Below are 27,953 nucleotides of genomic sequence, written 5' to 3'. Positions count from 1 at the left end.
GATTTACAAATGGTGCCCTAAATTTTCTGGCATTTTGTTGGATTTATTTTTATTCAACAGCACACAGTGCTGCTCTTAAAAATCCCCTGTCTCAGGCTACAACGGGCAGGGGACAGCCTCGTTATGCGTTTGCAAGACAGGACAATTATGGCTCTGAGTGCATGGATGGGATGAAGGAGGGAAACCTGTGAGTGATGCTAGCCTTGGTCTGCTGGCTTGTTAACACTGTGAAAGAGCTGCCCATGCTTCTGTGAGGGAAGACATAAGAGAAACCTCCTTGTACTTTTTCATTTATTTATTTTTTTTTTTTTAAATAAAATATACTAATATTTTTGCTATTAGTGTTACTTCTGTGGAGAACAATGGCAGTGTATGTGACATCAGTGTCCTCCGTGGGGTCTGTGAGTCACAGCTGCATCCAACTTGGTGCTTTTGCAGCTGGAAGCTTGTTTTTCCTCTTGGCCCACACTGCTCTGCCCACTTTCTGAAGCATTGTGGACACACAGTTGTGAGGAAAACAGCGAGTTAAGATTTATGGACTGATTTATTTAATGAAGGAGGCCAGAGAAAACAAGCCTCACTGGTCATTTTACGTTTAGGCCTTGTACGATAAGGCAGACACGGTCTCATTTTTCACTGGCCAATGTAGGAATTTGAGGGAAGAGTCCCTGTGCTTGTGAAATGTTGATTAAATGCGTAAACTACATTTATTCTCACTAATGGCTAAGCAAGGACAGCGATATTTTAAATGACAAAGTGCCTGTTATACCTCAAGGTTAGCTAATGGTTTGCATAAGATGCCTGCTTCCATTACAGTGCTTCTGATTAAAACAAGAAGAAAAACTGAAAGAAAACAAGCCCAGTTGATGCAGAGCCTGTGCGCATTCAAATCGATGTGTCGATGCTGTGTGTCCTCCATTTGGCTGCCGGAATTTCTAAACCAAAAGTCTGAAACTCAAACAACGGGGGGAAAAAAGAGCAGCAGATCCAGTCAGATCTCCTTGGATCAGCCCCGTGTTGCAACACAAACCTTAGAGATACCAGTGTAAAACTAAATTGTCAGCCCTAATGCAGCTCTAAAACATGTCTGTAGAGCATAGATCTCTGCCAATGCTTTTTCAGCCACGCTTACCTTTCTTTAGAAGTGTTTCTAGAGGAAAATTAACTCCTTCTGTATTATAAACATCGCTTTAATACTGAGTAGTTTCATTAGCGTTAAAAGCACTTTGATCCATCATTGTGGCCTGAATTCCAGATGAAAATACACCTACCTCTGGGGCTCTTCACCTCTGTGTAGTCTTAAAAAATGAGAGCAAACATATCTGTTGTGTATGGACAGTGGAAGTGATTTAGGAAGGCAGGGATTGCAGCTCTAATCGAAGTTCTCAGCCTGAAGGCTGACCATGGTAAACGAGAAGCTTCAAAGCGATGCTGGCCCCTAAATTTGGCATAAAAATGTGAATGTTACAAATGGTGAGTGTGGCATTCTCTGAGATCCGGCTGTGCCTAATTTTACTCTTTTGCCAGTTTTTTTGAAGAAAAAAACCACCACAAACATCTGGAGACATGCTGGGGAGCTGTCTGTATCCCTGACTCTTGCTTCACCTCCTTAAGGAACACCCTGAGAGCAAAGGGAGTTCAGGAGCTCCAAGGAAGAGCCAGTGCTGCTTGGTAGCAGGCATCTCTACCAGTCTTTTCCAACCAGAACAAATCTTTTGGGTGTTTCTCTGTATTTCCTTGAGTTTAAGAATCTTTGGGCGATAGGACCACTTCTCTGTTATGCTGTTAGACCTCTGTGAGCACATTGGCTTAAACTCCTAATTGTGCTCATCTCTGTCATTGGTGGTGCTCTTGTTTGTTTGTTTTCCCCTGGTTTGCATTCTTCTTGGGCAAAATGCATCTCTGTGCAAGCTCCCCATCCAAGTCCTCTGCTATCACTGGAGTCTAATCCCAGAAGTCATGCTTGTTTTGGAAGGGCTGTGGGCTTCTCTAGTGTGGATGCCTGTTTTGGCCATGGGTAGGCTGATGTGGGAGCCCAACATATGGGGCTTGTGTCCCACCAGCAGTGCCACGGGTTTACATTAGAGGCTGGCTGCTGCTGCAGGTGGCTGGAGTAGCAGGGCAGAGGGTTTACGGTTTTCACAGGGATACCAGTTAGTTTTTTTAGGGATAGATGTCTGTAAACCTCCTCATCATCTTCAGCTATGCAGCATCTGAATCTCACCAGCTTTGTGCAGCTGGGTGAGTGGGGACATGAGAGCAGAAACAAAACTTCCTTGCGACAGACAGGCTGGAAGATGGGTGCTGTCTTTGTAGCTATATTAAAAATAAACAGCTCTGCTTTAGCCTGTGAAGTCTGATCCTTATATATTAACTTCTTGGGCTGGGGGTGGTGTGGAGTCAGTTCTATTTTCTGGTTTGTTTGCTTTATGCCTGTATAATCTCAAAGGATTTTGTCTGGCTGCAAGCCTTAACATATTGGGGAATAGCTTTAGCAGAATAATAGATAGTTCAGGCAATGTATGGATACGCAGATTGTATTGACAAGGTACAACAATAAAATCTTTACTCTCCTGTTAATCTGCTGACCAAGAAACAGACTGGCATGTTAATGCTGCTCTGCTTGTAAAATCTTACTGTCACATATTTCTGAATAAGAACGCATTTAAGAAAAGCAATTTTTGACAATGATGAATTCTTAAACAATTATTATATTTTTGATGGATTATAAACCAACTTATAGCCAGTTTAAGAGTCCTGTCCAAAGAGGCACCTATTCTCAGCTTGTAGAAATTAACACACAAAAGTCAATAATTATATTAAAGGTTACCTATTTATATGAAGTATCTGGTGCAGTGATAGAGAGTTGGTAATGAGGTACCTTGAAAATGCTAAATCAGGAAATTCTGGAAAAAAAAAAAATACAAGAAATATTTCCTACTGTTGAGATGAGAATTTTTAAAGTTAATGTTTAGCAACAGAGGATGAAAGAAATGTAGCATAACATTAAATGAGTGAAGAAAGTTCTACCAACGAGGGCTGAGGAGGTGTTTTACAGAAAGATTCCAGCAAGAATTTGGTGCTTGGGCTGTTCCCCAAACCCCCCATCTTGTTGGTTAGTAACGAATTTTTAATTTAAGCTATTAGGCTTCAGCTTTTGAGCAGGTGTACTTTGAAATGCAGAAAGAGGGAATTGTTCTGTGACTTTTTGTTTGTTCATCTTTTATGCTGGGCTGTTAAGTTAGTTTTATAGTCGTTCCTTTATTTGCTTGTTGGCAAGTAGGTGTTATGAATTTAAAATGGATCTCAATACCTCTGATCTTAGTGTCTATAAACATAAAATGGCCTTGATTGAGGTCAGATGTACTGGTATATTCCTTCCCTGTGCTCAATAACTGCAGCTTGCCTCTTTCAAGAACAAATAACAAAGAAAAATGTGTCAAGAGATGCTTTTTCTTTCTCTGAAGTTGCTAGCAGCCAAGTGCTAATGCTCCCAAATGAAAACCTTCCCTGGAAAGTTTCAACCTGAAGCAAACTGCTGTACTTACAGTTTACAGACACCTGAAATTATGGCCTTTCCTAATGGAAGTGCTCATATAACCTTATCTCTCTAAGCAGAAGCAAATTTCAAACTAGCTGTGCTATTTCTTTCTCTTCCTGGGTCTTAATAGTACTCAGTTTATTGTAGTAGCTAAAATGTGTTTGTGAAATAACTTTTCTGAACTCCTGGGTAAAACCACTCTACTTGTTTCCGTCACCTGCTTGCATTCCCATCGTCAGCAGACCAAGGCTGAACACCTCCTCCTTGTTTCAGTTGCCTGAAATGCTGTGGGGAGGGTTTGCTGCTGTTATTGTACAGCAGCTGCGGCGCTCAACAGAAATTGTCCAATCTATCCGTCTTGTTCCCACAACTGGAGAAAATTGCTGTGATCGAAATGAAAAGAAGAGTAGTTAACCTTTTTTATTTACTTCTTGGCGTGGTGGGTTTTCACAGTACTTAGGAAGTTTAGATTCAGGTTTCCATCACAGCCAGTTCCTCTGCGCATCTGGACACTGGGATGCTCTTAGATACTTTTATTTGCTGAATATCAGTGCACAGAGTTCTGAGAGAAAAGCTCAGTATTAACCAGAAAACTACTGTGAAGGTACTTTCCATACCAGAGGTATTGCAAGATGGTGGCCACCAAGATGTTTCTCTTTTCCGGACTGAATTCATGAGAGAAAAGCAGAGTGTTCTTTAAAACAAATAGAAAGCTATTGGGAGGTATGTGAAGGAATTTGGAAGGATCAGAGGGTCTGGATAGTTATGTGCGTTATACGGATATCCAATATTTCTGGCTAACGTCAAAAAAGTTTTGGAAATGTTAAAAACGTGGTTTCAGCACATAAACTGCCTTTTAAGTTGTAGAGACCAGGACTTGGCAGATGATGTCTGACTGGAATAATAACAAATATGAAGATAACTGACATTTCAATGTTTGGCCAGTTTCACAAATGGTTTAGTATAGATTGGTGGGGAATAATCAAAGGCCGCTTGGACAAACAATAATGGTGTGATTTCTGTAGGATCTGCCAGTAAACTAAATTATTTTGGGGTGTAACAACAGCAGATGTTGCTTGGAAGCCCGTCACGTATGGAACAAACACAACGTAGCCAAAGGGGACTGGTGGTGCCTGAATTGTACAGCATTGACTGAATCCCTTTTTGAGGCAATATTCAAAAAAAAAAAAAAAAAAAAAAAAAAGGGTGCAACTGTTTATTGCTTCTGGATGTCATAGGGGATGACAAAGGGAAAGTGGCAGGAAGGATGCACCTGCCACCATAACTCACTGTGGCATGTTTGCACATGGTGTAAGAATAATGTTGGAAAAGTAAATGTGCTTACTAGTCTGCGTGTGTGTGTGTGTGGGAAATAGTTTTTCATGATACCTTTTAGTTTGTATATTTCTCTGTTTTTTTTTTTTTTTTTTTTTTTTTTTTTTTCTCTAGGCTTTTTACTTCATTTCTCTTGCAGCGCTTTAAAGACACTGATTGATTGCAACATTTGATTTTGATGCGTCCAGAGGCATCATACCTGAGATATTCCCTGACTGTACTTTCTCTTTTTGTTCATTAAAATTCTTCAAACAGAATAAGATGCTCTTGTTTTATTGCACAGTGTTTCCATCTGGTCTGATGTGAGAGGAAAGCAGATTCTTTGAATAACTAGTGCATTCATAGGTCCCAACTTTTACTTCTCTTCAAATGCAGAGGAAAGGCTTTAAATATTAGACAAAAACTCCCTGTATATTTCTGCTAATGTGCCAAGGTTTTGTGGTGAGCTTTCCTGATGAGTAGACCTTGAAGGGATGAGGGTAACTGTTTCAAACTTGTGACCTTTCCTGTGTGTGGTTTGTAGTACACATGCAACAAACATTTAGTATGTTTTTCTTAGTTTTTCCTTTAGCCCAAATGTAGTCTTGTTTCAAAATTTAGGATTTACAGTTTCTCACTTTCATTTAATTTGTGCAAGTGTAGCTTAAAAGACATTTTCTTAGAGTATTGCTCCTACATTTGCGTCTCCATACGTATCAGAACGGATTGACTTGCAATGTAGTGGTTCTGTGGAGTCACAAGGGAAATATTAAACCATCTCAAGAACCATAATTAATAGTTACGCCTTCTTTTCCCATTTCTTGCAGATGTGATCCATACTGTTGGGCCTATCGCAAGAGGCCACCTTACTGACACTCATAAAGAAAACTTGGCGAATTGCTATAAATCCTCTCTGAAACTGGCAAAAGAAAACAACATCAGATCACTTGTAAGTACTTTAGGCAAGCATGTCATTTTGGGGAGGGTTTTATTTACTTGTTATAGAGTAATTATTGAAATAATAATAGGCTTCCCAAAGAAATTCCTGCTTGCATGTGATACGAAAAAGCAAGAAGTTATATATTTGGCCAAAATAATTGCTAAACAAAGAAGAAGGTTATTCTATAAAAGAGTAAGAAAAACTGCCCTCGTAGTGTACAGCAAGTATAGGTGTACAAACCTCTCTCCCATTAAGGTAAGTAGCTGTTCCCGTTGTTCGTTTCATACTCTAATTTACTAAAGATGACCTAAGAAGTTGCTGGTCAAGTGCATAACTGTATGCAGCACTGCCTCAACAGCTGAGAAGTGATTAATTGTTGCTTATTCTGTCCGTTAATGTACCTTCCTAAAAATAAGCATATTGGCCAAGTGGCAGGGTTTTATAGCATCACCTTGCTGAAGTAAATCATCATAGGTTTAAAATAGCTTCTTATATGATTTCGCTTTTCATTGTGAAAGTTCTTTGATTGCTTGAAGCGCACATTACACTTCTGTACCTCAAAATGCCAGATTTTCAAAGGCCAAACATGCAAGTGAGTAGTTTAATGTATAGGGGGCCAAATGTGCATGCGTGGCTCTGCTCAGGTGTGTGCGTGAAGCGGAGGTGACCTTAGCAGGGACTGATGGGGAGGTGGTGGAAGGGGACAAAGTGGTGTAGCCTTCATGTGGGTCCCCGTGCCGCAGAGTGTGCATCCCCCAGCCTGTCCCACGCCCCATGCAGGGGATGTCCATGGAGAGGCATGGCAAATGTAGGTGCACAGTTGCCAAACCTGGCACACCATGAGCTCTGGCCACACCTTATGTGGGTGAAATAAAATCCCTGCGTGGAGGGGACTCTCACTGTCATGAACAGCCAAGAATCCTTCTTCAGCTATCTTCTCTCATTGCAGTGATTAAATATCATGTTGCCCTTAACTAAAGGGTACAGAGAAAGGCTGTAAAGAAACCATTTCTCAATAAATGACCAGCTAGGGGAAGTGTGAGATTGTTACTGCAAGATTTGAGAAGGAGTAGGTGGATGCAATCTGGTCGAAAAAGTCAAACCAAAATTATTCCAACTGTGTAAGAAAGGAAGGAAAACGCTTTTTCTGTAACTGTTTCAAGTACAGTAGGATGCTATACTATGGCTTGATAAAATTTTGTTTGTCAAAAAAAAAAATAGCTGCAAAGTAATCCAGCTTGAAAGTAACATAGGCAGTTAAATGTCTACATGTATGCTAATTCCATCCCCTAATTCTACAGCTAATTCCCCATTTGTTATGGAAATTATAGTGCAACGTGAGCTTTATGAGGTGAAATTTTAGAACAGTTAAAAAATACTCTTTAGCTAAGTGGACTTTGCTGTTGATAATGTATTCCGTCTCTGTATGTAATTACGGTAGTGATGTACAGTTTATTTCCTGAAGATCAGGCTTTGCTCAGAAAGGAAGATAAGTCCAGGGTTCTGTGCATTCATTTGATGTTGATCTAGTGATACGGTGTTTTGATTTTTCTGCAGCGGCACAAATACCAGGCACTCAAGTTCAGATTACTTGAGCAAAAGAATTTTTACCAAGCAATGCATCATTAGGTTAATTTTGCTGAACTCTACTACCTGTCAAATCTGCTGCCAAGAGTGAATTATGTTTCAGCTGTTTATGTGATAGCACGTATGTTTTGCAACTTGGAATGTTAACTACATCTAAAAAATGTTAATTGGACAAATGGTGTTATAATAGGGTGAAATATCCTGCAAGGGAAAGCTATAAACATATAAAAATGTTAGTACATTATAATAATTTAATAATATTAAATAATACATCATAACAATATAATATAAAATATATAACACAATTTCCTAAACTGGAAAACAAAAGTTTTTTGAGGAGAAGGACATGTGAGACATAGGGATTTTAGCCCAATTTAGATGTGGCCTACTGAGCCAAAGCAGTTAAGTATTTCCTACTTCTTTTCCGGAGCAAACTATGGTCTTTACGCTCTTCCTGCTAATAAAATCCTCTCTATACTTACCAACATTTTGCCCAATGAGCCCTATCTTTGTCATTATCCAGCCACTACAGAAAGTTGATACCGAATGGAGTTATTAATTGATTATGATTGTATTTTTCTTTTAACACTACGTACGTAAATCAGAATGGAAAGCAATATCTGGGGATGTTCTGAACTTTTCTCCAGGACTGTTTAAACACGTGGACATTTCTCTCTCCTGCTGTGATTCACACTGGAGGCACTGAGGTCCCTGTGCTGTTGTACCCACATGCACCCTTGTTCCTGCCTTCAGGCTCTGGGCAATTACATGCTGCTTTTGTGCCATTCCGATATGGGGGGTGGGGGGCGGAGTTAAATGATGTGAGTAAGGAAAAATAATGAAATTAAAAAAATAAATAAAACGGCACCGGGCATTGGTCAATGCCCAGTAATGCTCATACCTGTAGGGATTCTGTAATTTTAGGACATTATAGGTGGTAGCTTTGTATGTAACGTGGAATAATAAAGAATGGTGCTACTCAAGCCTTTCAAGGGTTTCATTAAAAACTAGCTTGATATTCCAGTAAGAAAAAATGACCATGGGAGAAATCATCCATGGATTATTTCCTTGCTGGTTAGGAGCTGTTGACTGTGCACCTGCTTGAGATAAAAATAAAAAAAATAAAATAAAATACACAACATCCAGAGTTTCAGGACACAGCTGCACAGGCTGAGCAGGAGCCAAGAGCCATTCATTCACACCAGCATTAAGAAGCTTAGCAAGCAATATGGATTTTCAAGTCCACATGACAGATCGTGAGCTGTTCTGAAAAGCCCAAAGTCCAGTGATTTCAGTGATGCTTTGCGAAGCAAAGGCTACTTGAGGGTCTACCCTAATGAACAAATCAAGCCTGGAGCAAAGTTAAGATGTATAATTCATTCAATTAAGGAGCACTACATTACTGCAAGTCTGAAGAGAAGAATACAAAGTGCAAGTGGGTTTTACAAGATCCAATATAGTGGACTTGAAGAGAAGGGAGAAGAAAGGAGAAGAAAAAACACAGATTTTTAATGCTTGTAGAGAGCTGTTACAGAGAACAGAATTACTTAACTTGATTCTAACAGGCAACACCAGCATGGACTGGATTATGGCATCAGATATATTTGCAATAGGGAGAAGATAAACAAGATAAACTTGGGGGGGAAAGGTTATTCATGTTAAATGAGGAAGAGAAAATCAGATGTGCTGAGTGACGGCAAATTTTGGTTGCCTCTTAGAATTGAAATGCATGTGGATGGGCAAGAGGAAACCAGAAGAATTTTGTAATAGGTACAGAGTGAGTAGAAGCAGTATGCTGTTGACATATATAGGAATTGGTGATAGCAAGCCCAGGTACACTCTAAAGAATTAGCCAAGCCTGAAAGCATTGGAGCATAGTTTGTAGCAAGTGAGAATGAAGTGGGAAGGCATTAAGGGGTTGCAACAGTGTGAGTGTGTTGCTCATCTTCAAAATAGAAAAAAAAACAGTAAGTCTAGGAATTAATGCAAAAAAAAAAAAAAAAGTAAACTGTTCAAAGCATTTTGAATGTGAATTGTGTCGTAGGATTCAGAATTGCTTGAGGCGTTATGAATGAGGAGTAGTGATGAATGGCAATGTATCAAGTTGGACAGAAGTGTGCAGGGTGACTCAGGGTGCACCGCTAAGCATAGTTTAATTTAACATCTTTATTAATGATTTTTGAAGAGTACATAAACAGCTCATTAATTACATTTACAAATGATGCTACATTAGGCAGTGTTGCAAACACTAGAAAAGGACAGAGATGTATGATGACAATTGATTACAGAGACTGCAAATATAACCTCATCTAGCATCCGTCACAGCTCCAGAAGGGAGTTTCTGCCTTCACTTCAGTGGAAGATAGGTCAGAACCAAAGCTGACAGCTACAGAGTAACTCAGCTTGGGAAAAGACAAGGTAGCATACGGTGGGGAAAAATAACCCAGTTCACAAACAGTCAAAGGCAGAAGAGTAGTGGAAAACTGGCTTAATGAGGAAATGGTCTTGAATAATAAGCCTCAAATTAGATATACTTAGAGCAGTGACTTGTTTTGTTTCGGTATTACATATTGTTAAGCTGCCTACAGAGAAATGATGGATGCCACGGAGGTTGTAGTCTCTGCTCCAAACAGGCTGGGGAGAACAGGAATGAGATTCTGAACAGCTCAAACCTAACTGTACATGTGTGTATAAATATATTTTATACCGGAGGAAGAGAGGCTTGCCGTGATCTTGACATGCCGTGCAAATTGTGAGATGCAGCTTTATAGAGGGGGGAGAGAGAAACGTCTCACTGTGTGCATGACAAAATGACAGTTAAGTGGTGTAGCTGATAATAATTTCAGTTGTGTTAGTGTCTGAGATTTCCAGGCATGGATCAGGGCACCTCTGTGCGAACTCTTGAGGGAGCACTGAAATCTCATCTGAAAATGCTGTTATCTCAGTGTATAAAAAAGATGTGATGGGTAAAACCAGCAATGAGATGAGGGAATATAATGAAATGCCAGTCAGCATGATTGCCAAGGTTCATAATTCACCAGCAGTCCAGCCATGGGCAAGAATTTGCATAGCCATTATGGCAGAGGAGTTTCAGGATCAAATTTGATCGTCCATGGAATTGTTGAGAGAGAAATCACGACCCCTGATATTTGTCTCCTGCCTCTTTTTTTTTTTTTTTTTTTTTTTTTTTTTTTTTTTTTTTCCCCCCCAAACATTTTATGCTCCATATGAAATTTCCAGTGTCCCATCAGCCATTTTCAGTCTCCTGAACTGAAGGTCAGTTACTTCATCCAGCTTTTAGATTACCAAAGTGTGTGTGCTTGGTATCCTGCATTCCCCAAACCACACCTCTCTTTTGCCTTTGTGCCTGTTGATGTAGCTGTGCCTGCTGTAGGACATTTATGCTGTTCTCTGGCTATTTGTGAGGTTATTGGCAATGGATGAAAATTTTACACTTGATGAGTCTGTTACATATACAGCCGTTTGGTTAAGTGGGTACTTAATGCATTGTTTCTGTTTATCTCCACTTACGTTGTTACAGTTCAGTGGGGAGGAAAAATATCTAACATCATACAAGGAGTTTATTTTAGGAGTAAATATTGGCATTTAAGCAAATTAAGATTCTTAAATGCACAGAATAATTTCCTAATAATGTAAGAAATTGTTTTTTGTTGTTGGTCTCTTAATGCATTAGTAGAAAATGCTATGCTGCATCAATTAAATCTCCGCTGTCTGAAAGACTATGAATACATTCTGGGCACCAAATCTTCTCTGAAAGGAGCAGAGGTAAAAAAAAAAAATATTCAAATACGTATCTGTTCTGCCTGTATCTTTTTCTTCTGTAATAGTCTTACATGCCAATTAATCATTAGCTTGGGCAGACCAGGGGAGTTGTAATCGCTGTTTTGAAGGATTATTTTGGTCTGATGTTTGCACACAGTTAGAGATTATTTACTTGGTGTGTTCTGACTTTGGAGGATCTCCTGCTCTGCTGTGCTTTGCATACGATGCTTTGAAGCTATTCAGTACCCTGGAACTTGCCTGTACGTCGAGCGCTTCCCTGCCATGTACTTCATTCAGGCTTTGCCTGTGATTGAAAAATTTCAATCCGTCAAGGTCAGTCAAAGCTGTAGTTACAGAGAAACTTTCTCAACTACACAGAGAACTAAATAATGCACAGCATTATTATTCATTATTATTGTGGCTGGGACCCAAGTCAAAATGCCAGTAGTGCGTTTGAAGAAGAAGGAAGTTAGTGCTGGTCCTCACGCAAAAGACAGGCTGCTTCTGCCACTGCTACCGAAAGGGAGAAGTTTTATATGGGGCTGTAGCTCTGTTCAGGACCGCACTAAGCAGTGCCATCTTTGGGATCACTTCTTTTTGGCAGGGGTGATTGTAAAGCTTGAACAAGAAGTATCCCGCTTTAGACCACACTCTGTGACCTCCACCTATAGGGAGAACTACAGCTAATGTGGGACTGAGAGGAAATCCTCAAAGAATGAGATTTTGTGAGCTGTCAAAAGAGTCCTGATTACCACCAGCAAATGTATTGACAGGGTTAGATACAAAAGGCAGAAATTTTTCTGTTGGATCCCTAGGGTCAAACTGGAAGAGATCATGAAGAGATCATGCTGATCTAGAGCCTTGCTAGATTAGCTTGCTGTAGAGTTTAAAAATAAATAAATAAATAAATAAATAAAAAAGGAAAGAAAAATAGAAAAATACAACCAAAAATACCCACTTGTCTTTCTGCCTATATGTTTGTGCTGTGAATGCAGAAGGTGCTCCTTTGGGAGAGCAGTTGTTTGGCAGCGGGCTGACCTGCAATGGCAGGCTACTTCTGGGGGGGCAGGCATCACTCCTGGCACTGGGTGCTCGCGCTGCCCTGGGGCTGTGGTTAGTACAAAAGGATGCTCTGCAAGGTCAGGATGTGCTTTGTGACATATGCATCCATATCTGGGGTCTGAAGTCAGTGTGCACAATGCATATTACTAGCTGCGTATATGCAGTGCTTTAAAATTGAGGTATTATTTGAGGATTTCTTGAGTAAATATTCCTTTCACATAAATATTAATTCAGTCTATGGGGAGTTCCTACTCATATCCTTTTGAAGGTGTTTTTCACAAACAAGTGACATTTACTCTAACTTCATTCATTGCCCAGTTTTTGACAAAGTTAATACCAACACTAACATAACTTGTCTGTACATAAACACAACCTATTCATTGTTCAGAACAGCACACAAGTAATGTTAAGAAAGGTACATGCCATTTATCAATCTATAGTGCTGCAAAAATAACTAAACTGTATTTTTAATTGCCTTAGATATTTGTCCCCACCTATAGACAGGGATTTAAAAAATACTTTGCAGTTATGTGGTCGTATTCTTGGTATTTGTATTTACTTTTGCAAGCAAGTTCTCCTGATAGGGTACACTGTGTCTTTGAGCTTCATGTCAGTGGAGACATATAGCCACTGTCACGCCCAAATTTTCTGTTATGACCTGTGGACTTAAACTTTTAATATCATTCTTGAATGTTGAGTGTTCTTCCCAGCCCCCCCTCCCCTTTTCTAAACTATAAAATTAATCAAATAGGGATTTTACTTGAGTTGTAGAAAGGCACTTGGAATGGGGTGCTATAAAGGATCAGTCTAACAGATTGTTTTTACATTATTGCCTGTACCTGTCTCTTTCTTTCATGATGTAGAGTTATGTTTTAGGGAAAAGTCAAGTAATTTTTTTTTATTTTTTTATTATAAGGAAACTTATTTCCTGCTGAGAGTGTTACCATAGCAATGAGTTAAGTCTGAAATTCCTAAAGGTTGACTTTATTTTATCATCTGGTTTTCTGATACAGATTCATATCCATCTAGCAGAAGAGTTGTTTGGAAGGAAATTTCTGCAAGATCATAAATCCACTTAATTTGTTTTGTAGGTTTATTTTTTTTTTGAAACACTTGTTTAACTTCTAAGCTTATGATAGGACTGATCTTACATTTTCAAACAGCTTAGCCCTACTTTTTTTGCTTAACTTTTTTCTTCTCTTAGATAGTTTCTAGATAATCTTTTAAAACTAATGCAGCTGCATTAGTTTTAATTGGCCATAAATAATCAATTTAGTTTCATACATCTGCCTTGGTTCAGGAGGTTATGATCTTTTGGATATAGGAATTGCTACAGTTAGTCCTGCTTTTGTTAACCCATGGTAAATCTGCTGTTGGCTATCTCATGTTCTCCCAACCATTTCTTCCAAAGTGATCTTGGCAGATTAGAGAAAAAGGATTGTGATTCAATAAGGATTTCATTAAATGAGGTGGAATTCAACAAGATCAAGTGCAATTTGTCACACCTAAATGGAGGTACTTAATAAAGCAAGGAAGGTTACAGAATGACTGTAACCCCAGTCTGAGGTTCCTCAGAAAATAAGCTGGAGTTTGTAAAGGGGCATGCATCAGAAGTGAGTCATTGTGGGGAAAACCAAGAAAGGAGCAGCTGTAGCATTGACACTTGAACAAGTGAGGCCTATGAAGTTCACATATTGCCCTGCTATGTCCTCTTTGGGGAACTGGAGACAGTTTTTCAGCCAGGGATGATTGGGGAGCTAGAAACAGCACCAAAAATAGTGAAAGAATGAATTATATTTTTTTAATCTAGAGAGAAGTCTAAAGGTGAGAAGAGGAAGATAAATTTTGATGGATGAAAGGCTGCTGAAGAGTCAACGTTAACAAGTTGTCTGAGGATAGGACAAGAAGTAATGGTCTGAATTGATAGGAATGGAGTGCTAGGTCAATGATTGAGTAATTTTCTGTTTGGAAAGATGGTGAAACACTGGGAAAATTGTGTAAGAGTATTATGGATCCATCAGTGTATGTTTTAAAGAGCTAGCATGACAAACGGTTTCCACAAGGGGTTTGTGCTTCGGCTGAAGGGGAATATGAAGATTCCTTGCAATCAGGAGTGATTTGTAGTAGAGCTGAAACTTAGCAAATGTGTGTACTGAAGTTGGGGTACCATCACTTGCTGACTGTTTATTGTCTCTTTAGGTGCAAGATTGGAAAATGACTTCAAGTCATCTCTAAGGGTGTGAAGCATGAACCGTGATGTTCTAGATGTTTTGGGATGGGTCGATTGCATCTCAGTGTGTGCTGATGCCCTCTGACACGACCTAGCTAGCTGGTAAATGGAAAGGGTCCTTGGTCAGAGTAGTCATATTCTTGGGTTTGTAGATCTCCAAAGATGTTCTTACAACCTGTGTAAATGATCTGTGATCTAGGCATGTTGAAGGTCTGCTTTTCTCACGCAAGGTCTGTACGTGGGCAATCTGCTACCATTTGTTTAAATTTGGGCTTTTAGCACATAAACCCCTGCTAAAAGCCTGAGGGTTGCCAAAGCCAAAAGGATGAGCTCCAGCAGCAAGGCTGCTGCAGCCTCGTGGAAATCGGCAGGTAGCCTAGGTGCTGTGAAAGCTGGCTGTGCAATGCAGAGTGAGATGGGTTGTTTTGTCACAAACCAACAGAAAAAAGGTTTGTGTCTTTTGTATTGGCACTATTTTGGTCACGTAGTTGCACAATTTTTTCTATTTCCTTGCCAATTTTTCTTCTGTCTTGCTGGTGTGCTGCTGGGAACAGTTTTCCTGTTGAAATAAAGGCACTTGATTTCCTGCTATCTTGCTACCCATCTTGCTCACCACAGAGGGGTTTTGTGCAGACATGGAGAAGATAACCAGCTTTGGGTGTGCACATGTAGCACATGTAAAAACATTTATGAGGATTGCATGCACTTTTTTGAAAAATTAGGCATTTAAATTTTGTTTCTGCTGTTGTGCAGTTACATATTTGGTATATGTTTTCTTAGAGGAAGCAGATTTTTTTTTTTTTAATTTGATGCACATTTGAAACACATTATGGTGTTTTTCTGTGTTTTGTTTTTTTTTTTTTTTTTTTTTTTTTTTTTTTTTTTTTTTTTTTTTGCTATGATCAAGAGTGGAAGGGGCAGCTCAGAGGGATACCTAGATCAGTCACAAGTTTGTTTCTTAATAACATCCCATGTACGAGTTACTTGTGGTGATGATGTGAGCTGATGCAACTCTTCCTTTAGGTATGGTATGATGACTCCTGAATAGGGATATCCCTTTTTTTGTCCCTCTTCCCCTACCAGCTGTTTAGAAATGTTTTAAGCACAAAGACGATACAGCCCCAAAATGAGTAAATGCTTGAATTCCTGCTACCAGATGGGTCTCATGATGCTGGAGCTTAGGTACTGCACCGAGTGGTGTTAGCAGAAGACAAAGTCACTGTAGCCTTTCCACCCCACTGGTCTGCCCAGGAACAGCTGTCTAGGTAGTATAAAGAAATAATGGCTCTGCTTTAATAAACAGGTTGCGTTATGTCATGACTCTTCATTTGGTTGTTCTGTGATGGTGATGTAGCTGCTCTGTGACATTGGTGATTTTGTGATGGAAAAGAGGGAGAAAGGTTGGTTTTATTCCATCTACTGAAACACAGAATAGACGCTTGAAAAAACTGAACTTGAGGAGTAAAAAGGAAATGGCCTGTCAAGGAATAAATTTTGCAAGTTTGTGTATGTGATGGGTTTCAAGTGTGATAATTCACCCATCACCCTGTGGGAATCCTGTGCTTAAAAGGTTGAAACTTTTTAGAAACATGGCCTGTTGGCTTGATAATTGAGGACCTGTCTCATTAGGGAAGGACAAAGTACAAATCTGTCAGGCAGTGGACCAAGATGCTAGTTATGAGAGACAGCTCATAAAAACTGGGGATTGCTGGAAAGTGTGTTCCGTAACACTCAGGGGAAGAGGATGATTTATGTTTGTCCAGAGGAAATTGTACTGAAAAATCTTCATTTTGATAGAAAAGGGAGAAAAAGAAAGTTTATAAAAGTAGAGTAGAGGAATTCTTATTTGCATATAAATCTCAGTTGTCTGGACTCAAAACGTTTGTCCACATTTGAATACCAGGTCCTGGTAAAGGAAATTAGTAGTGCAAGTTGGTGGTGCATACAAATTCCTAACAAAGCCCATAGCTGTGGCTGTCGGGCTCTGTGCGAAGGCATTGTTTTGTGTCTCTCCATTGACCTTCTCCTTGTCATCTTGTTTGCAGTCTGTGGGCTCTTTTGGAGGGCTTGTATTTGCTGCAGAAGGACAGTCTTGAAGGTGTAATCTCTGTTAAGACTCACGGGATTCATAGCAAGAGCAGCAATGGAAAATGATAGTTGCAACTGGGTCAAATTCTTTGATAGGGACTGCAGTGACTCTCTCCATCAGAAGTGGAGTTGAACTCTGGTGGAATTACAAACTGCTCATTCACAGGTTTTCCTGCTGGAGGTAGCCTCTGAGATGCCTACAAATGTATGAAGGGTTGCCTGGCAGATACTGGCTTGTCACTATCAGGTTTTTGCACGCTCCAGCTTAATGATGGGGAATAGAATGTGTGGTGCTGTGGTGTAGCACTGCGTGGTGCTCGCCAGGTCCCTGTCACTTGACATTTTTCATCTGATAATTTCAAGACTCTTCTGTATATCCCATTTGTTGTTGTTTAAACATTGCCTTCACTTATTTGTATAAAGAATTATGGTGTGAAATTTCTATCTGATTCTTTCCACAAGCGAGTCTATTTTTCAAATAGCATATTAGAAAAATGATCATTTTAAACATTACAAGTGTTACATAGCCAATATAAAGCAAAGAAATAAAAAATTAAAAGCACAAATGTTTTTTTTTTTTTTTTTTTTTTTTGTATTGGATGGGCATTCTAATATTTAGAGAGGTTAAAAACATGTATTATATTGCAGCATGATACCTATTTAGGATTAGAATAAATATACTGTGAATTGGTTCTGGAAAAATAAACAAAAGGGGCTTTTTTTTTTCCATGAGCCTTATTTGCCAGCTCATTAAATGTGTTCTCCCTGTATGGCTAATAATCACTTTGAGCCATGTACACTGTACAGTAATGATATATTGTGTCATAACTATGCATAAAGAAATAGCAATTACTAGTAGTTGACTACAAAAATTGCACCCTTACCTGAGATTTTTTAATATTGTTTTGGTATGATGATATCATGTTATTGTTTAGGCTTGTACACTGTAAAACCAGTAAAATTTGAATAATCTAGTTGAAATAATATGACTGGTACTTCGGTATTGTGTTCTGATGAAATATTCATTTAATTGGAAAAATTGTTCTCGCCAAGTATAAAGTGTGTGCAGTCTATATCGAAGTAAAGAGTTTAAGCAGCCTTATTTTGTCAAAGCTGAGCTGCTTATCAGATCTTAGTGATGTCTGCCAATTAGGATTTAGAGATTTGTTCATAGCTCAGATGAAAGTAAATATAACAAATTTAGTATTTATGGTAAGGGAAACAATTTAAAAAAAAAAAAAAAAAAAGTATTTTAGCATGACTTACTGTGGCTTGCCATAGGAAAACTTCCTGAGAGGGGAAGAGATTTTATTTTTAAATTGAGTTAATTACAGGTAAAGGAATTATTTTTCTCTTCTCTTTTGTTCCTAAGAAACGATTGCCTAAATAAAACTCTAAGACTAGAACACATGTTTCTGTAGACTACAGCTCTCTTGAGCTTTACTAGTGGTCTTATTAAAATATATACACATACACATATATATATATATTTCAAATTGGAACGTAGAAAATACTACATTGCAGATGTTTTTCTAAGGAAAGAAGTCAGCATATTCCTAGGTGGGCTTTTCCTTGAGTTGTCACACATTTCTGAGCTTTCTCTCAAATGTACTGTCTGGATTACATCTTCATTAGCTACATCTTCACCTTCATCAATTGCACACAACTGTGCATTTCCAGAAGAGGAGTAGATGTACCATGATCATTTTTGTTCAAACTAAATGAAATAGTTTGAGCAGAAAGGTTGAATAGTGTTGGGGCAGGATTATTGCTTAGCACGTTCTCCTTGGACGGCTGGTCCTGTTGCTGTATTTTGATTAACATGGTGCAGTTCTTCACACCACCGCTTATTTTTTTTTTTCCCCTGCAAAGAGGAAAACTGCAAGTGTGTCAGAGCATATATGGAAGGTAAGAGAAGAAGCCCAGCAAGTTTTTGATATCCATTACCTGTTGGTGTGCCCTGCTGAGGAATTCATCCCTCCCCAAAGCAAAGCAGAGAGAGGCTTTGTGCAGGTAATGTTACTGCCATAGTGGTGATCCTCCCAGCTTGGAAGCAGGTGGTGCTAGTTTGATACAAACTCTTTGTGCTTTTTGTTTTGGGGTGACCTAGATTCCTCCTGGCCACCCCTGTAAATATGCTTCTTTATTTTGGCGTGTTGGAGCTGAAAAGTCTCCCCTTTGCCATGTCCCTGAAGCTGAACATCTGGGCGTTTGCTTGATACACGAAGCGTCGTACTGCGTGCCTCCTGCAGAAGGATGACACGTTGCTGCTTATGATTGCGGATTACCTAAACGTTTCTGATATTGATCTTAAACCTCCATCTCCTATTTAGTCCTCATTTATGTCCTTTCTAAGTCCTTGGCTGAGTGACTTTGCCAACTGGATCATTGTGTATCAGAATTTTATTTTTCAAAACAAAATATGCAGGGGTGCAAAGCATTTCTTCGTACAGCTGCTACTTACAGGCATTCCTGTTTGACCTTTTCTTATCTATTCTTCCAATCTCAAATACACAGAGACAAAGTTTGGTGACAAGGACAAGCTCAAGACAAATATAACTCTTTGAACTGGCATTTTTTCTTTCTTTCTGTTGAATTAATGTCTCCCTTGCATTCTAATCCCCTGTTTACAAACTGCGGTACCGTATTTGCTGCCTTTAGCAGACAAACACTGTGTTCCAAACATCATATTATTACTTACTGCAGTCTTGAGTCATTACGTGTGTTATTGCCTGTAGCTTTGCTCCTTTTAAGTATTTACATACTTCCCTTCTTTGATCCCTCACATTGTGTTTTATAATGTTAAATTCTATAGGGCATTTATTTATTCATTTCCCTAATCTCTTTCCATCTCCCTTTTGTTCTGTATTTTCACGTATCTTCGTTATTACCCCCTTTTTAATCCTCTGAAAAGCTACGAAGGGGCTTTGACTATTGGAGCTGCTGAGTTGAACCAGAGCACTGCATTATATAGATGCAAAGTTGTATCCAGTCCTAACTAAAACAGCAAATGCATAAAAATTCGCTTGTTTATCTCATGCATTTTTTTTTTTTGTCTCTCTGATCCTGGCACAATGGTGAGGATGGTGGCGTATAAGCTGAATTTTTATGCAGTATTAATATCTGAAGGTTCATAATTCACCAGTTCAGACAATGCAGCTTCCTGTGTTCTTAGGAGAGTGAACAAGCCTACAGCACCATATCTAGAAAAATTCAAATTAAAAAATTGTGTGAAGTAACAGGAATCATAAAAAATCTTCTTCATTAGACCACCAACCATTTGGCAGTCCAAGAAGCATATTACTTAATAAATAAAATTAAAACAAGCAAAAAACCACTGCAAGGTAGCAATGCTGTCTAACATAGGTTCATTTAAATGCCTAAAGTTGCAATGTGAGAGGATGTATAACCATCATATTTCATTTCAGGACTTTCCCCATAGAAGTTGACATGAACGACAGCTAATTCTACTTAGGCCTGATGCTACTGGTGACTACAGCTTGTAATCAGGTGTTGGGACCAGCCCACCTGATAAATTTAAGGATGCTGAGCTAAATCATTTGCTGCACTGTTGACTTGAATTAAGATTGTAACAACCAGTGTTATTAAAAGCAGGTACTGCTGGTATTTTTCATCACCGTTTGCATGTGCTTTCAGTGGTATGTTTCCTTAATTTAATTTTTTTCTTTTTTTTTGGGGGGGGGGAGGATGTTGTTCCTTTTTGTTGTGAATTTGGCTTAAGTAGGATTTGTTTTTTGGAAGGCCTAATCCAGAGCTTCTATCCTTGTTTGAAGGGGACTACAGATATTAATCATGAAAGTATTTACCTGGCATGATTTTTGGTAACTTTTTAAGTGTAACAAAATAACCCGAGATGAACGCATTTTAGTGGGGTTTTAAGTGTCCCCGTTTCTCCTACTATAAAGGCAGGTGGAAATGCCCATGGGGCTCCAGAGATGTTGCAGCAAGTTTCATCTGGGTAGGAAAGTTTTCAGGCTGATTCCAGAGCAGTTGTGATGGCCAGAGAGTCAATCCCAGCTGCAAGGCCCCCCTGTCCTGGCTCTGTGCTCAAGAACCTAGACCAAACAGAGCTTTGCTGTAGCTGCACCACCTGTAGTCCCTGAGCTGGGTAGCCTGGATGTGTTAGTACGATTTATCATCCTACTTTTCCATTGCAGTGCAGATGTACTTTAAGTAAATGAAACCATTTTTCTTTATTATCTCCTTGTTAAGAAAGCCAGCCCTTGCGTTTTCCCCAAGCGCAGGACTTCTCTGAATAAATATGCAAAGCATCATTTTACAAAATGACATTCTGCTGGATCCCTTGTACTTAGTCCTGCCAGGGGAGGGAGAGCTGAGATGGTTTATAAAACAAATGCGTGCACCTTGCAAGTCTTTACGAGGTAGTTTGGGGAGAATAATGGAATGCTACACAAGTGTCGGGGAGGTTTTAGTTAAATGACAGGCTCTAGAAAAGGCTTTGGAGTATAAAATACAAAGTTTAATTCTCACTAGTACCGAAGTAACGATCTGGGCTTGATGAAAGTGTTTCCAGCCAAATAAAACATTAGATATCTTGGGCTGATTTTGTTAGTTAAAGATAACAATTCCCTTGTTCATATTCTGATTTGTGAATAGCACGTATTTCTTCTGTGACATCCGAAGTGGAGGATAGAGAGTAGGCAGAAATACTCACGAGTGAATGCAACCTAAGCATAGTTAAGGAAAAGCTTGAAAAATACAAGCTTGGAAAACCCAAGGCAAGCCTCAAATTGTAGGAATGCTTACAGAGAGCGGTAATTACACACAGATGCTTAGTGCTTTAGCGGTACAGTGGGACTAGTGGCCCCTGTTGGTAATGCTGAACTCAGACTTCCTAAAAGCTTATTTGATGCGCTGGCCCTTTGACCACTCCATGTATTATATTGTGAATGTATGGGTGGTGACGCTTAATTAAACTGCCCTTAGAGTTATGGGCTGCTGCTTCGTCGTGCCTCCATTTTTCACCTTGGTATGCCGTGTGAGCATGGCTCGTGGGACAGTGACAGTAGAGAAGTTTTCACCTTGCTTGAGATGTTTGTCTCTCATCTCAGAGTCTTCTGGTCTGCAGAAGAGGTTGAATTGCATTGTAGGGAAATGGCTGCTGATCAAGATTAAGTGCTTCTCCAGTAATTAGTAAACTCTAGTGGTGCTATTAATATCCTCAGGTCTCTCTATCAGTGGGAGGAACTGTTTTGTATGGAGCAAAAAACACTAATTGCAATGATTGGGTGTCCAGGCCTTTGCCTTAGGGTGTCTTTGGAAAGCTGTGCTCCTAGACTGTTAGCTATCATGTTTTTTCTTTTTCCTTGGGTGGCTCAGGAAAGCCTCATGTTGTAAACGTTCTGGGTTCTGTGGGCATCAAGGAAAGCACTGTCCTGAAAGAACTGGATTTAGGGCCAGTGAGCTAAGTTTGTGACAAATGACAGTTAGTTTAGGAGTAAGAATAAATTTTAATTTGGTAAATTTGCTGAAGGTATGGAACCTGTAGGAAAAGGGAACACATGCAACGTGCCTGTTTCCTATTTTCTGTAGCTTTTTCTAGGGTGCTTCTAGTATGTTTAAGCTCTTTCAGACTTAATTGTTGTGATATTTTATTCTAAATAAATCAAACCCCCTTAATGCAGCAGGTTCCCTTAATGGTGAAGAGTAGGCTTGCAGCTATACCACTAACCTTTTCTGAGGTATTATCAAGAGAAATAAAACCTTTCAAGGGCTCTTGAACACAATGGTGTCGAGCAATTGCTGAGGTACACATGAGGAAATGTTTGTTTTTACAGAAATACGAAGTTATTTGACTTCTAAATAGACTGATCACATGCTTTTTCTTTTCCCCAACTGTTCTAGATGAAAATTTGGCCTTGGCCAAAGCAATTGGAGTTGAGTTTCCATGTTGTGTGTCTGGAGTAAATCTTAGAGTGTGAATGTAAACTCTCATCACCCAAAATGTCTTCAGCTGGCATAATGACTGCAGTCAATAATTAATCAAATCACAGATTGGAGAAGGAAGGGCTCTGTAAGTGTTCTGGTACATTGCTCATCAGCAACTTCACATGAGAGAATGGCATCAGTGAAAATGATCCAAGTGGGACGGTGTGCTGTGGCAGAAGAGCCCCAAACCGTTAATTTTTTTCAGAAAGATTTCTGTGGATTCCTCTACCTTTTTTATTTTGAATTTGACACAAACCATTGCGTGCTTGGGGTTTCACTGCAGAAGTGCTCAGCTGTTGCTGCAAGCCATGTAAATGTGCTTACTGCAGCTGATGGTCCCCGCTTCCAATCAGCGCAGTGTAACAAAAATGATTAAAGGCTTAAGCAAAGTAATAATTTAAAAGACAAAAATGCTGGTATACTTTGAAATCTCGTAGGCAATTTTTGCCGTGAGGAGCAGTGACAGACAAAGCCACAGCAGTGGAGGACTTTGTAGTAATTGGATGTGTGCTGAGGGCAAATGCAAGAGTAGCTCTCCCTTGTTCAGCATGATCCTCTGTCTGCAGGGAAGTGTTCAGCTTGCATGGATTCCAGATTCATAAACTGCAGCAGGTAATACAGTGTGCATGGAGAACTAAGACCCTCCTTATGTTTGCTTTGTTTTTCCTTTGTTTTAAAGCTTTTTCCCTACTGAAGCAATATGACAGCATATAGGATGGCTGAGAGCTGGTGGAGGAAGCGTGGTCTGCGTGTCCTGCCCAGTGTAGCTGATGGAGGGCGAAAGCCTTGCCTCACTGAACTTTGGAGGCAGCCCTGTATCTATGTCCAGCATGGAAAAAGACAAGCGTAAGGGGACAGGAAATGAAGTCTAAAGGGGCTCTGATTATGGGATTACTAACAGACCAGAAAGAGTGAAAGATAATGCAATAGAAAGATGAAATTAAGTTATCTCATTAGATAAATGATCTGGTTGCAGAAAATGGTTTGAGTCACAGTACCATAGAACTGGAAAGAGACAAGTTAGACAGCAAGTGTCAGGTTTGTATGCGTGTGTTTGTTTTTAAGGATTCTGGGTAAAACCACAGCTCAGTTTTGGTAGAAGTCCTCGGAGGTGCCCTCAAGGTTGCAGCATGTAAGGAAAAGGTCAGGAGGAGTGGCTGGTGAAGGAAAAAAAATGAAGGATCTCTGGAAGAGAACGGGAAAAGACAATGCTTGACCAGGTAAAGATGTTCACGGTGCTATTTGGAGTTGTTTTTTTCCTTTGGAAAAGTAGGTAGGCAGGTGTGGTGTGGGCAGAGGCAGGCTGGGACAACAGTGCAGGAGGTTCCAGGCAACGCAGTGGCAGGGGTGCCTTTGTGGCCCTGTGGGTCACACACAGGGCCAGTATTTCTTTACAGGGAAAGTCAAGTTTACTCCTTTCCATGCACAAAACAGCTGCCATGAAACAGGTACTGCTAAATCCTAATTACCCACTTTCCAGCTGTTACTGAACTGGTGTGGGCTGGAGGAGTGAGCAAGTCCCCAGGGATGCATGTAAAAATAGTAGGGACTGTCACTGGAAATCATAACCTGACTCATTAATGCAGTCTTTGTAGCAGTGGGAAGAAAACTAACTTTTTGCTGGTACATCCAGAGTCAGTAATTAGCCACGTTGTCATACTGTCAGTGTTGTGCTAGTACTTTTACAGTAGCTGCAGATGAGCTGTTCTTAGGTGGCTCGTCACTCCACGCTGGGAACTTGCACTCGAGTCCACGCAGAGATGTGAAACGAAGCAGCTGGGAAGAAAATTCCAGATTTCTCCTAGGGAGCTGCGTGGGAAAAGCCTGAGCGAACGGGACGGCACGTACTGCTGCTGCACGTACTGCTGAGCTGGAGCTGTGTCTTCGAGCAAGAGTGATTTCCCTGGTGCTGCTCGCCAGCCCAGCACAACCTGGTGGTGTGTGCTTCACCGTCCTCCGTGCTCGCAGGGGCCCTGGGCGTGCAGGCTGGCTCGCTGAGCTCGTTCCTTAGCCGGCTCTTGGGGCTAGCGGAGTGCTCACTGCTGTGTTGTGGGGGAAATGTGTTGTGCTGCCTTGTTCCCCTGCTCCCTCTCTTTCTTATAATCAATGCAGAAGGTTGAAGGAGAGATTGCAGATACACCAGAAGAGTGTTATTGTTAGGAGCTTTAATGTATCTTCTGTTTTCCCAACAGACACTGATTTCCACATTTTTGTTGTTGTTTTTGCCATTATATAGGTAATGTTAAAAGCAGTGATAGCGATGAGAAGTCTTGTTGTTGAGGTAATGTTGAGTGCAGCAGCTTAGCCTCAAGTATTTTTAATTATTTTTTTCATTGTTACCCAATTAAACTGAACAAATGAAGAAAGTCTAATTGATTTACCTTGCTCAATTTATCTGAATGCTTTTGATAACATTTGACATCATTTTATTAAACTTGATGGAGAAGGGAGAGTGATGGAATGTTTTGTTCTTCCCGCTGTGTTATTTTTGGTAAGTGTCTAGGGTGCATTTAGATAAAGTACAGAGCTAAGTCTGAACAAGAAAGACCTAAATATCCAGTGAATTACTCCTATTTGCATTGAGAAATTAACTGTAATTAGCATTCAAGTTTTAATGATATTGTATTTGTGAAGTTGATAAGGCCTCTGGGAGCGTGGTTGCAAGGAACTTCTATTGTTTACTATATGCAAATCTCTCCACTTAGCTTTAATTAGAGGTTGAAACCTGGAGCAATTATCAGCAGTTGCTTTAGTATTAATGAGCCTGACAGAGCTGTCCATCATGGTGTTTTATATGATTGAGAATTATAATATTGAATCCCAGTTGGTTCACTGTTCAAAGAACTTGCAGCCTTCATCAAGCAGAACTATTTCATTTAGTGTGCCGTGCATTTTGTTAGTTCCAGTCATCGGAGAGACTGAAGTCCTTTTAAATTTCTATAGCTGCTATTTTTGTCATGGTGATGGGAGAATATATGAGAGAATGTCTTTTAAGGCATACATTGCCAATAAAATCGGTAAAATAAATGGTTCTAAGAGCGGTTATATGGTTGCAATATAAAATTTAGTTGCTTGACGTCCCAATAATGCAGTTTACAATAAGTGTTGGCTGATGAATTTCCTCACAAAATTAGCTGACGTCTCTTATGTGCTGGCACTAGAGTATTTCCATTCATACACTGCTTTTGGAAGAGGACAACAAGGGGAGAGGTAAGGGAAAGAGAAAAAGCTTACAATGTCTAGCCCTGTAAATGGCTTTATTTCACACTCATGGTAATGGAAGTGCTAAGCCCTGGTTGCTTCTGTTGCTGCTCTTTTATGTTCTTTGGGAGAAGCAGCTTTTGTGTGGAAGAAATAAAAAAAAGTTTCCATGGAAGATCTATAGAGAGGAAAAAAAATTAGAAAATGCCACTTGATGTTAGTACTTTCAGTGAATGCTGTGGAAAGTTTTCTATTTTTGGACTGTTTCTTTGTAAAATGAGGCTCCTTTCCATGATGCTTTGAAGGAGTAGAATAGCTACAAAGGAATATAAACAAAATTTACGTGTAATTGATGCTTGATATCTGTGTGTGGGTTTGTTGTAGTTCGGCAGACAGCGGAGCATAATTATGAAGTCTCTTGTGCTCTGGCAGGCGTGGCCAAAGCAAAGGGCCAGTGGTGTTTTTAGCATCTCAGAGTCCCTTAGGACATCAAGGGCTTCACAGCACCGAATGGCAGAGCAATACCACTGACACTTCTGAGCACTGGGGCGTCAAAGGCCACGTTACTCGTGTGTGGGGATCCATCCTGAAGGTGGAAGTTGTCTCAGTGGGGTTTAGAGGCTGGAAGTGTTTACAGAGCATCACTTCGTGAGGTGCTATTGAGCAGCCCTGTATCAGAAAGCCTACAGGTATTTGGTGTTCACCTGATGGGATGGGAAACATCTCCACACATGCTTGCAGCGTCTCCCTGCCCCTATAGGTTTGTCTCCTCCCCAGCAGCCCTCCCTTGCTGTGGTGGCCAACAAGGTGGTGGAAGTGACCCTGGAGCAGCTGGCGATGCTCCCCAGTGGGGAAAACGAGCTCTGGAGTGGCTTATGGCAGGAGAGGAGATGTGCTTGGGGTGTTCTGCCCTGCCTCAGGGACTTGAGTTTGGCTTCTCGTATGGCCAGAGGCTGTTGTCCTCGCTGCAGGCAGGTTTTTTCCTTTAGCTGCAGGTCAGGGTGACCTCGCCTCCCTGTGCTGCTCAGGACCAGCTGCTGCTCGCCAGACAAAGCCTGGTTAAGCTCAGGGAGCTGGAAGGATAGCATTGAAACAGCGAGCCTTGTTTTTTTTCACCAGGAGGACAGCTATAGAAAGTTTTAAAAGGCTAAATAACAATGCATGTTCTAGATCAGTATCTTTGACAGCTAAATACTGCGGGGAGAATAACACACCGAGTCTCAGTTGTTTGTAATTCAAACTAAGCTAGCTTTAGCTAGGTGGAGCAGAGCTATGAATCAGATATGCAGTGCCGGCACCAATTTATTCCTCCAGGAAAACACAGCTCGTAAGCCATGAGATTTTTAGTGAAACCATGCTTTTTAATTTATTTTCTAGGTGAGCAGAGTGAGGTTAAGGGACTAATACTTTATCATGTAGGCAATCAGCTGGTTTTATTATACCGGTTTGTTAGGCAACTGCATTGTATCAGAAGTGTATTAAACAGCGATATTGTTAGCTATTTCATCTTTGGGAAAGGTTAGGTAGGGATCACCAAATTAGTAATCGGGCTGGCTAATTAGAAGCTATTAATTACTAACTAGCTCACAAATCATCGTCTCTCCCCTCCTGGGCTGTGAGGCACAGCTCCTGTCCACAGCTGGGGCCAACTTGGGTGTAATGGTATGTTATAGTGATCTATAATTCACACAGTGCCTGGTAATTTGATTTAAGCAACAGACCTCACAGACGGCTAAAGGATAACAGGCAGCAAATAAGTTACCTCCATGTGGCTTGTGTGGGCTGTCCTTTGCCAGTTCGTTATCATACAGTGAAAACAGGATCTGCTTTGCCTCCCCTCACCCCCCACAGTGTAAGAGGAAATTCAAAAATTGCTGCGCATAGTTTCTTATTGATACTTCCTCTGCTATTAACTTCATAATAATATCGTACTTACTGTTCATACCTAAATTACATGCAGCATTCATTCTTCAAAGGTTTGTTTTCCTCGTGTGTTTTAGCAAAGAAACTGTGATGTAGTGTGGCCCTCACTCACTCAGGTTGTATGGTTCCAAGAAAAGGAGAAACGGCTCTGTTGTTTTTAGATACTGCGAAGCTTTTTAAGCATGCTGACTGTTTAACATTCTATTATTAATTTTTGAACGTATAGTAATACATATTTAACTGTTACTGCCTTTATGGCTCCTATTAGTTATGTTCGCAGAGATAAAAGACCTATAAATTACTAGTGAATCAAA

At 40.1% G+C, this 27,953-nt stretch overlaps 1 protein-coding gene across 1 annotated transcript in view; it reads left to right on the top strand.

Moving 5' to 3' along the window:
- MACROD2 (mono-ADP ribosylhydrolase 2) overlaps positions 1 to 27,953 on the top strand; it is an 857,094-nt gene that overhangs the window by 490,652 nt on the left and 338,489 nt on the right. The window contains exon 6 of the mRNA XM_032183905.1: positions 5,683 to 5,804. Coding sequence (XP_032039796.1) covers positions 5,683 to 5,804 — 122 coding nt within the window. The remainder of the gene's footprint in view (positions 1 to 5,682; positions 5,805 to 27,953) is intronic.

This window comes from Aythya fuligula, chromosome 3 (assembly GCF_009819795.1).
Source record: "Aythya fuligula isolate bAytFul2 chromosome 3, bAytFul2.pri, whole genome shotgun sequence".
Classification (NCBI taxonomy): domain Eukaryota; kingdom Metazoa; phylum Chordata; class Aves; order Anseriformes; family Anatidae; genus Aythya; species Aythya fuligula.
This window is presented reverse-complemented; position numbering and strand designations above follow the sequence as displayed.